At 36.4% G+C, this 11631-nt stretch overlaps 2 protein-coding genes across 7 annotated transcripts; one reads left to right on the forward strand and one right to left on the reverse strand.

Moving 5' to 3' along the window:
* The first annotated feature begins 4968 nt into the window (after positions 1-4968).
* LOC129762719 (uncharacterized) lies at positions 4969-11558 on the forward strand. 5 transcript variants are annotated; one of them, XM_055761233.1, is made up of 4 exons: positions 4969-5084; positions 5144-5432; positions 5718-6027; positions 11520-11558. In XM_055761233.1, the coding sequence occupies exons 2-4, from the start codon at positions 5155-5157 to the stop codon at positions 11541-11543; spliced, it is 612 nt and encodes a 203-aa protein (XP_055617208.1). In that variant the 5' UTR covers positions 4969-5084; positions 5144-5154; the 3' UTR covers positions 11544-11558. The 5 variants fall into 5 exon arrangements, with proteins under 5 accessions (XP_055617208.1, XP_055617204.1, XP_055617207.1 ...); XM_055761229.1 differs by lacking the exon at positions 11520-11558 and adding an exon at positions 6291-6565; XM_055761232.1 differs by lacking the exon at positions 11520-11558 and adding an exon at positions 6364-6509.
* On the reverse strand, positions 7092-11392 carry LOC129762718 (uncharacterized). 2 transcript variants are annotated; one of them, XM_055761228.1, is made up of 4 exons: positions 10977-11392; positions 10785-10907; positions 8316-8511; positions 7092-8257 (listed from the first exon to the last, which is right to left on the reverse strand). In XM_055761228.1, exons 2-4 carry the CDS (start codon positions 10889-10891, stop codon positions 7145-7147), a joined length of 1416 nt encoding a protein of 471 aa, XP_055617203.1. In that variant the 5' UTR covers positions 10892-10907; positions 10977-11392; the 3' UTR covers positions 7092-7144. The 2 variants fall into 2 exon arrangements, with proteins under 2 accessions (XP_055617203.1, XP_055617202.1); XM_055761227.1 differs by lacking the exon at positions 10977-11392 and adding an exon at positions 8567-8965 and having other exon boundaries at positions 10785-10852.
* Positions 11559-11631: the final 73 nt, after the last annotated feature.

The following is an 11631-nucleotide window of genomic DNA, read 5'->3' on the forward strand; positions in this document are numbered from 1 at the left end:
ATAATCTGATATTATAATGATGAGTTTTGGTAGAAATACTAGGAATTTTATAGTGAAAGGTAAATTCAACGGGATCGATTAAAAGATCAATCAATGAACCGTTCTGCAATTGGACTCATGAACGTGCGCTTAGCAAGAAAACGTGAATGTTTGAAGGTATTGATAACAAAAAACAAATTTTGGTCGGGACGAAGTTTACCGGGTCAGCTAGTATATATTCAAAAATGGATTTCTGTCTGTCTGTCTGTCTGATTTTTATGGACATGGAAACTACTGAACCAATCGACGTACTAATTTGAATGTTGGATTTTTCGGGGCCGGGGAAGGTTTTTACGGTAAATCGAGACCCCTCCCCCTTCTCTAAGGGAGAGCTGCCATACAAATGAAACGCAAATTTCAGTATAACTCGAGAGATAATCAAGCGAACGAACCCAAATTTGGCATGTGGAGGTTCTAGGGTGCAATAAGTGTTTCTATGTTGGACAGACACACCTCCCCCCTCTCTAAGGGGAGGCTACCATACAAATGAAATACAAATTTCAGCATAACTCTAGAATTAATCAAGCAAACGAACCCAAATTCGGCGTCTGGACGTTTTAGGGTGCAATAATTGTATCTATGGTGGATAGATACACCTCCCTCTTCTCTAAGAAGGGACTGCCATACAAATGAAACACAAATTTCAGTATAACTCGAGAACTAATTAGGCAACCGAACCCAAATTTGGCATGTGGAGGTTTTAGGGTGCAATAAATGTTTCTATGTTGGATAGACACAACTCCCTTCTCTCTAAGGGGTGAGGGGCTACCATACAAAGGAATACAAATTTCAGCATAACCCGATAATTAATTAAACAAACGAATTTTTGGCATGTTGAAGTTTTCTAGGGCACGAAACGTTTCTATGGCGTATAGACACTCCTCCTCCCTCTCTAAGGGGTGAATGTTCTATAATTACATAGTGACAAGCGTTGTTAGTCCATTTGATGTTTGCGTCAACGAAATTGAATGGGAATGGATTTTAATGTGATAATGTGAATGTGTGGAGCAAAACTCGAAGAAGGAATTATCCGATTTAGGGCTATCTTCATTCTATCATATTTTCTGTACCAAACATTTATTTGCAAGTGATTGAAAGATCTTGAACGAGAACGAGAAAATAATCTGATATTATAATGACGAGTTTTTGTAGAAGTCCTAGAAAATTTATATTAAAAGTAAAGGGTCAATTAGAAGATGAATCAATGAACAGTTCTGCGATTGGAACCATGATCATAGATAAGAAAACGTGAATTTTCGAAGGTATTGATAACAAAAAAATAATTTTGGGCGGAACGAGGTTTGCCGGGTCAGCTATTGAATGAACCGTTCTGCGATTGGACCCATGATCGCAGATAAGAAAACGTGAATTTTCGAAGGTATTGATAACAAAAAAATAATTTTGGGCGGGAGGAAGTTTGCCGGGTCAGCTATTGAATAATAAAAACCGAGACATTCTTTGCGGTATAGGCTTCATTTTAACATAATTTACAGGTATCGATACAGCCCATAATATATGATAATAATCATTTGCAAAAAAGTGACTGTTAAAACCAGCGATAAAATGTTTGGGTTAGCAAATTTGGAATTTGAATCATGTTTCGAAGCACAAAATTCAAATTTTTGGGAGTATAGCATTTTTCCAAAGAAGAATTGCCAACAAAGCTTAAGTGTTCGGAATTTGAGACAAAACGGTATTAACTTAGGGTGGGTTTAGACTAGTGATATATTCATGTGAAGAAATATGATGAGATTTATAGAAATCGCATCAACCGTTTACACTAGCGTGAACTTCTATAATGAATATAGTCATATTTTCGGTGAATTTATTCACCTAAAGTAGAACTGCTTTCAACTTTAGTGATTTCTCACCAGTGAGAAATTCACAAGCGTTTACATATGCTGAATTTATTCATGTTATATATACCTCGAATAAGTGTATCATATTTATTCTCACCGGTTACACCTATTTTCACGTGAATAAATCCATCTATAGCTATAGATCTCCCTAATGTAAACCCGCCATTAGGAATTGAATGTGCGTAAGGGTGCTCATACACTGTTTGACCGAAGCCAAATATTTGACTCTTTTTGACAGATAAAATTTGGTCAACGTGTACTGATCAAATATATTCTGCACAAAACACGACAAGCAAATATTCAATTATTGGATGCCTAAAATATTTTTTTCAGACTGTTCTTCGAACCTGTCGGTACATGGTTAGGTTACCTTGAATATTTCAGTTGATTTTTTCCATGTTCGGTGTTTGATATTGTTTACTACTGTTGAAAATTGAAGAGTGGCAAACAAAATAGTGTTTGTACAAATATCAAAACAAAACTTATCTGTCAAAAAATAACAAATATTTGACCTTCGGGCAAACAGTGTACGGCCACCTTAAGGATATTCGTCGCAAAAGACATTGTGTTGAAATGCTTCAGACAATCCCTCTACATTGGAGTTTTGCGAGTAATAAAGGGGATCGTTTCCACAGGAGTGGGATTGCAAACAAGTAGAACTATTGGTATTTTTTTGATGATGGTCCCGCCTCCTTCCCCTACAGAGGTTTGAGCAAGACGAGTTATCTAGATGATAACTCGTGGCTGCCAATCCAAGGGAACCCAATGTACAATGTTTACACTCTCCAAAGGTTACAGTATATAGATTTTTAACCGCAACTGAGTCTAATTCATCGCATGGAATGTTAAAATGACGACAAAAATATCTCTGCGCATCACTGATTGTTTTTTCGATCCTCTGAAGTGTTTTGCTCCTGAATTTTGTATGTAACAAACCGTTGTGTGTGACATCAGCATTATGAGAAACTACAAACGGCTTGCTAGTTGGAGCAAGACTAGAAATCCAGTATTATAAATCGTGAATTGTTTATTAATACCCAATAAGTTATAAAAGGGCTATAAATCCAGTTTTTTGGGTATAAGTATCCCGTTTTTATTCCTGAACTATTTCGTCAGCCTAATAATAAGCAAACGAGAATGGTTTCGACAATAAAACGAACCGAACTACCGCACAGATGGTGACAACCAGTTCTCTACTAATATTATAAGCTAGGGATACATGAACTGCAGTAGAACTATATAAATATTTATTAAACTCGTCCCGTCTGTTTATCATTTCGAATATTATTTCAAAAGGGAACAAAATTTGATAGTAAACCCTTTGGTACAAATTTTGCTTCATTGTTAAGATTCTCTACCACCGGAAGTGCTGTAATTTGTCACCGATCCACGAGGAAGCAGAGCACCACAGCTTTTCGCTACAGCTTTTAGTTACTCTTTAACAAGATCGTGAAATTTTATTATTACAAAAACTCAATCAAGAGCATTCGGTTCACTCTGATTGCATACTATTATCAGTTTTTGTTGAATATTCAAAATGAATTCATGCCATGAAGATGCTTAAAAGCGAGATTCGGTCGTAATCATGTTTATCAATTTCCATTTAAATTCGGGTTAACCATTAAATGTCGTCAGTGAATGGTAAGAAAGTTAGATTTTTGTATATTTACAATGGTTTCAAAACGCGATTTAACCAAAGTCATAGATAATCTTCGAAAGTATCAAGATTGATAATGCATATAGGTTATGATATTCTGTACATAATGGCAATGCAAACGGTATCATATTAAGTTGGTTGATATCATTGATAATGTAGGGGATTCCGTTTGGCCGATACGAGAAGGATCTGCAGTATTTGAAGCACAGCACATGCTATCCATGTAAATTACAACACTCATTCCAAGCCATCTTTCATGAATAAAACAATGTACCTTCTCAGCATAGAAATAATACTTAAAACAGAGAAATTTCAAAAAATACTCTGATTTTTCTAAAACACTCAAACGAATTTCAAACTAAATCATCATTTTACTCGCTGCGCCATCTGGTTGTAAATCTAACGTAAATTCGTCAATAGATTTAATTAATTGACGAATTTACGCAAAGCTGAATCAGATCATGCGACACCTACATTAGAGCTCAGAGCTACAAAAGTGAGGGTGTCTGTTTATTTTACGCACTGAAAAGCGCGATTCGGTCGTAATTATTAATTTTATTTTTATTTAGATTCATTTCAGCCACTAAATATCGTCAGTATATGGTTAGAAAATTATTTTTTTGTATATTGCCGATGGTTTCAACAAGCGATTTTACCAAAGTCATAGATACTCTTCGGAAATTTTAGGTTTGATGATGCATACCGGTTATTGATACTATGGATAATTGCGATGAAATCGATATCATATCAAATTGGCTGATATCATTGATTATGTAGGGGCCGATACGAGAAGGATTTGCAGTATTTTTAGCGCAAAACACCCTATTCGTCGTTTACTTAGTTGAAAAAAATTAAAGTTACAATACTTATAATAAGCCATTCCTTGTAATATACATACCACATTGTAAAATGATGATTTTCTAACCTTTTCAGCGTGGAAAGTATACATGAAACCGCAAAATTTGAAGATAAATTCTGATTTTTCTAAAAAAATTGAACGAAGCTCATACCAAAAAAACAAAACATCCTCATTTTACTCTCTGCGCCATCTGGTTGTAAACCCAACGTAAATTCGTCAGTTGACGAACCATCGTGAATATACAAAACTCCAACTTTCTTACCATATACTGACGACAATCAATGGCTGAAATGAATCTAAATTGAAATAAAATGTATAATCACCATCGAAACTTGCTTTTCAGTGCGTAAAATAAACAAACACCCTCACTTTTGTGGTTCTGAGCTCTAATGTAGGTGTCGCATGAGCTGATTCAGCTTTGCGTAAATTCGTCAATTAATCTCCGATCAAGTTTGAATCAAACATATCTGTTGTAAACAATATTGTACACAATAGCTCATATTAAAAGTGATAAGATATTTGACATTCAGGTAGCGTTGGCATCAGCTTCTGTTTTGACATTTCTTATCATTATGCTTTGTTGTGTTTGGAATAACATATGTCCATATCTCTATGTAAATAAGAGACAAATGTATCGAAAGATTAAAAGTCTCCGAAAACAAATAAACAAGTACGTAAGTACACATAAACCATTACTCAAACAAAACTCCAACTTTTACTCAATGTCAGATAAAAACGCAATGAATTGGAATCATGGCCTGATAGTGGGAACGGTGAAACCAGTAGCGTCAGTTGAAAATGTACAACAGCAACTTTGTAAGGAACCACAATCCTTACGGAGGAATACAGACACTTTATCCGCTGAGTGTTTTGTAACTCCAAGCTCAACCAACCAAAATGTCAGTGATAAACTTCAGGGAACCGTATCATGCTCGATATCTGCTGGCACTAAAATACAGGGGACGGTGAAAGTGGCTGAAAGCGATGTACCAATCGAACCAATGGACCTACTAACACAGTAAGTAACGTGACAAACCTCCACCTGTATATTGGTTGAATATAAAATTGAATTCTGTGGTCATTTAAAACTGAATAAAATTATTTTATTCTATGGGTTATGTTCTTATGTTACCTTTTATTGTCTATTGTTCACCGTGGAAAAAATCTTTGCTTTATCATTCCAACATGCCTACATGCTTTTAGGATCTGAATCAACAAATCATTGAATTTGTTTATAAATGAACTAATCGCATTCCACCATATCAATTAAATGCTTCATATAACTTTTTATCTTCTTCATCAGACGAGCAATCAAGGAAATTTATCGGGACACCAAAATGGGCAGCGTCCGGGCCGCTCAAGTGGGTGCTCTGGGTTGGCAGTCGTGCCCCCTGAAAAAAACCAACAAACGTTTTCTAAACCGTACCATGACATCGGTAATTCAACACAACAACCGACAGACGATTCGAGCCTTCCACTCATCCACGCGGAAGCTGATTGAGTTGGATCAGCGGGGTGATATTCGACGTCGCCATCGGACAAGAGCACGAAGCAGGAAGGACGATACCGAAGTCTTTGTCATTGAGGATGACAACGAATCGAATGACAGCAAGGTGAGAATTATCGACGACTCGCATGAAGATAATTATGTCTAAGTAAATATGGTAATTGATTAATATGGTAACTAACTACTAGCAGAACGAATACGAAAAAATAAGTGTGATATGTGTACACCGCGTTATTCCAAGCCTTTATTTACCCTACTGTGATCAGCAAAATCATGAAAATACCAATCCACTTCTTGGAACTTTTGGACTTTGTTGTTTGCCTGTTTACCTGAATTGAATCACTAATCTACATTTCATTGAATTTAAAGTTAGGACTGGACAAACCATGTGCGGCATTTGTATTTATTTTGGAAGCATTCACCCTGGAAACGTACGTTTTAGTATACCTCGAAGACATCGTGCTGAGCAATATTTCCTGCGAAGATTTTACGAGGAGAAAAATGAACGCAAAACTTGGACTGAGTGTATGTATGGATGGATCTGGAAAGAAGGCACTTTTATTCCAACACATGGACAAAATCATTTTCGACAAATCATTGTTCGTTTTAAAATGTTTTTGATGATAATAAAACTTATGATATAACTTTTACAAACTATCAAAATGAGCGTTTTTATCCACCGTGAATTGCGATTCTATTTTCGTTAAACAATAACAGTGTTGTTTGACAGATTCGATTGGATGTGATCGCGCTCTATTGTGAATAAAATTTAAAAATACCGCTAGAATATCACATTAGATCGAATTTGATTATTCCAAATCAGTTATTATCAACCCCTCTTGAGAAACGCCTTATTCTCGATTGCTTATAATGGTCCATTTTAAATAATAATATACATAAAATATATTTTTGTCAAATGATAGCAATCGGTTTCTTTTTTAAGTGAAACATTCAAACGAATGGAAAATCACCGCGATGTCTTACCACAGTGTTTTTTTTTCGTATTATAGTGACCTTCAACACATTTGGCTGGTTCGTCACTTTCACCTTCCACATTTCGGAAGAATGTTGGGAGTTGAGAATTGTCTACATATGAAATTTTTCTGAAAAATTACTGGAAAACCGGGTTTTCGGGTTTTGAGTCGACACCTTGATAAACTCGCACTCGATTGGCAAATATATTTCATTTGAATTTAGATATAAACAAGTTAGAAAAAGGGCCTTCAGCACTTACATGATGTCAACAGGCGGTGTCTGCATCTTTGAACATTTTGCACTCCCCAGCCAAAATAAATGTGCTCTGCATCAAAGGTAAACGATCCTGGCCAAATGTTAGATTTTTTGAAGATAAATTGCGAGGTTGGATGCCTCCTATTCAACTTTTTCTCACTCCAATCACAAGGAAAACCCGTGGCCTTGTAGTATACTTTAACATCTTTTTCGGAAATTAGTGATGGTATTTCTGATTCACGGTCTTCAGCATTTTTTGGACGAGCGAATTGGTCCATCGAAATTCTCGCTAACACGGCTCTCAAATAATCTTTTTCGCTGACAATTTTTTTCTTCCCCTCAACTACGGGACTATCCAATTTTCCTCTGAAGTAGCTTGTCACATCGGACGACGCAATTATCTTTTCCAAATCTGTTTCTGGTAGATCCACCCAGTCCCCTCCTAACGGATCTAAACTGACCAAGTATCGAAAAACGTTCAATTTCACCTCCACAAGTTTTTTGAACGAAGCAAATTTCACTTGATTCAAACTTAAATCAGATGATTCTACCGTTGCATTGCAAGAAACCACATCCAAACTACCCATCACACTGAGCTCTACCTCCGGCTCTTGCGCGACATCTATCGCTTCCTCAATGACATTTTCTAACACTGGAATGGTAACAGACATGGCAAGATCTATATCCGTGTCAGCGGGAATGGCATATTCCAAAATCTCCTCAAGAATATCGGCCACCATCGACTCGGCTCCGCACCAATCAGTTACAATCGAGTCCTCGGATACAACAGCCCGAATCAAGTCGTCAATAACATCCTTTGCAATATGAGACTGCTCCTTCGCCATTTCGTACTCCAACTGGACCGCCTCGATATTGTCCCTTTCGAGTTCTATTACATAATAATTTGAATCGAGTGTATGGATGATGCCCCAGAACCGGACCTGCTTGAACTTCCCTTCTTGGCGAAACTGATGCAACTGGTGATCCACGAAGTAATCAACGAAGGGTGGTAGTGCAAATCCGAAATGTGACCAAGTGAGTGCTAGTTTTGCAATGGTCGGATGAGCCGAGGAACTTTTAATTGTTGCCGAACAGTCATCCATAGTCTGTCATAAAGAATTGCTACAATGTGATTGTGTGATTATAGATATCATTGAAAGTTACTTTTATATTATTAAGGAAGCTTCTGGCGAAATCAATGTGTCTGATCTGCTCGGCCCCTGTTACGATCCTTAATTTGTAATCCGGGTGAAGGTAGATATCTTGCTTCACAAGTCGACAATATTCTTCGAACAAATTCACCGCGTTCTCGGACTTCTCGTTGATGATTCGGGAAATTAGATGCATCAGCAAGGTAAACCTGATAAAAAATAATTTTATGAAAAAAGGGAATTCGTCTGAAGAATAGTTAGTACATATTATCTCCGTTGTAACCGATCTGTGACAGTAGCAGATTGCGCGCGTTGAAGAAAGAGTTTTCGATGGTCGATCGATGTAGGTTACGCTCTACACTCCTTTGAATTATATCACTTTCCAGAACGATTTCGGCAGTTACTTCTTCGCCTTCCATTCTGAAGGAAGACAATTTCTGACTTCGTTTTCGTTCTTTATTCGTCTGAATAATATCATTCTCCAAAGCGATTCCAGAAGTTTTCTTCCCATTTTCCGTCCTAACAGAGGGAATTTCTTGGCTTCGGTTCTGCTCTTCATTCGATTGAATCACATCATTTTTCAAAACGATTTCAGATGTTATTTCTTCACCTTCCATTTTGACGAAATGAGAAACTGCGTGCGTCGCCTCCTATGGTATGGAGCTTGATATTTTAAGTTTTTGCAGATGGATTAATAGAATTCAGATTTGAGCAGTTATCAAATGCTTTTACACTTTGTGTGTAACTAATCACCCTTATTCTGGAATTCGATCAGATTTGAAGTTTGTTCGAATTTTATTATTGAATCCGAGTAGTATCAATGTGGGATCCATGTGTTTACGCAAAACGAACATCAAAACTTTGAATTGACGAGCTAATTGCGGAATACGTTTGATTTCGTATCAAGTCGATCGGATTGCAGGAAATTTCGTTCCGTACGGATTGTTCTGATACGGTCGTATTCCAGAATAAGAGTAAATGTGAAATGTAATCAGACGCTCGGAGTGAGCGTGAACAAAACATTCAATTTATACAATTCAATATTGGTTGGTCAGTTCTGATTTAAAGCAGTATTCTTGTAGATTACATTTTTGATAATATAATGTATTCTTCGCTGTGAAAGAAGAAGATTGAACATGGATAGAATAATGAGTATTCCCATCTGATTCAGTGGCTTGCATGATTGTTTAGGCAACCTCAATGTGGTTGAGATTGTGTCAAAACGGAGAAATTTACTATTAGTAATATCTTGTCAAATATTTCAAATATTTTTCAAAGCTGTGAACCGTTTAGTAGGAGACATATTTTCACTACTTTCAATGTATAATACGTAACTGTTGTACAAATATTTATTGTTTAATAATTCATCAAAGTTTGATGTGTTTACACATGTATTTACACATCAAACTTTGATAAATTATTAAACTATAACTATTTGTACTACAGTAAAGTATTATGCATTGAAAGCATTGAAAATATGTCTCCTACTAAACGGTACACAGCTTTCAAAAATATTCGCAATATTTGTCAAGATATTACTAATAGTAACTTTCTCCGTTTTTGACCCAATCTCACCCACATCGACGGTACGTTATGTTGTAATGTGCCAGCTTGTATCACCTGTGGACGATTTTCAATAGCTTTATAGAGTCTGTAAAAATCGTGATGCTCTTTACAATCCACTCATCATATTTTTATCTTTTATTTGTGAGTGCTTGCAAAACGCACGACTGCTCAGTTTAGGATATATTTAATTGGGGAACACGGAATCATCTTAGGATACATATCGAAAGCAGTCAGCAAAGATCAGCTTTTTTTTTAAAAGCTGTTATTAGAAATGAGTTCGACTACGTGACATAATCGCATGAAAAATAACTAAGAGTAAGAACAAACATCAATCATGAGATGCACCAGAATAAATTTAAGTGACGAGGTAAGATATCATTTTTAAGCGCATACGAACATCACGCACGCAACACTTGGTTTATTCTTATTCATTTTTTATCTCTTATTACAAAAAAAAGCTCATATCTCAAACCAACTGTTGAAAGTATTGCATTTTCATTGTTTACAGCCACATAAACATGGTCAGCTGCTCACGTGAGGGTAGCAAACCGAATGCAAATTTCCGCGAATAAAATATCATGAATAGCAAATATTTCCCTTGTTTTTTTTTGGTTCGAAGAATTGTGAGCGAAACAATCAAACTTGTTCTGGAATGCTATGAAAATGCTATGTCCGTTGAAAACATCGTCCATCATTCATTATTATTTATTCACAGCGTATACCTCATCTTCACTTTCTAGATAACAGAAAAACGACAGCTAACGAAGAAAACAAAATAATAACCGACTTGAAAAGACACTTAACACGTGCTCTGTTGTGTTGAGCCTCCAGTTTCACCTTCTCGCCATAAAAGCCGCATATTTATAGGATCGTGTCTTATTTAAGCTCGCTTATGATATACAATTTTCATGCTTACCACTTTGCATTTTTCCCGAATCGTCTTTTTCTCTTCGATAGCTTTCCATGTGTGACCAAATCACCACGTTCTGATGGATGTGTGGATGTGAGTGGGTGGTTTATCATCTTCTTTTGGCTTCAACTGCACGAGGAACGTAATAAAATATTCATACATGTAAACAAAAAGAAGTGCTTCCACATCCATACTTACGCGGGTTTTAAATTCCTGCGTCGCCGGTTTTTTGTTCGAACTTTCATTTGTGATTAGTGCATGAAACTTTTAAACTACGAATTCCAGTAGTCATTCTTAACTAACTTTTCACTGATGTAATGGAAGAAGGATTATGAAAAGGAATGAGAATGAGTTATTTCCCTATCTTCATAAATTGTTTGTAATTATTGTTTATAAATTTAACACTTTTTTCTAAACCTCGTTTAAATCGTAAAAATCGTTCAGATGTCGAATAAATATCCTAGCCCGAAGATCCTAATTATCTTCGGATTGTCACATATCCCCCTCCACACATTCAGTTTCACTTTCTTTCAAAAGCAATGAAAACCGGATTAAAACCTCAAAGGGCATTGTAATGTAAAACATTTTCTCAACCATCACATTCGGCGTATACAATTCAGTCATTTGATACTATCTGCTCGATAATTCTCTTTTCATCCATTTATATATTTCTCCGGCTGTTGTGATGGTGGCAATTTCTCATCGGTTTCCCTCTCGTCCCGTCTTCGCATACCACCACAGATGAATACGCCAACCAGTAGGTGAACGAACGAAACATACTTCCACCGGCGAAAGGATACGTTTGTGCGCCGTAAAAACAAGTAGAACTGATAAGAAACGCTCTGCGTGGCGC

The sequence above is a fragment of the Toxorhynchites rutilus genome, chromosome 1, assembly GCF_029784135.1.
Source record: "Toxorhynchites rutilus septentrionalis strain SRP chromosome 1, ASM2978413v1, whole genome shotgun sequence".
Classification (NCBI taxonomy): domain Eukaryota; kingdom Metazoa; phylum Arthropoda; class Insecta; order Diptera; family Culicidae; genus Toxorhynchites; species Toxorhynchites rutilus.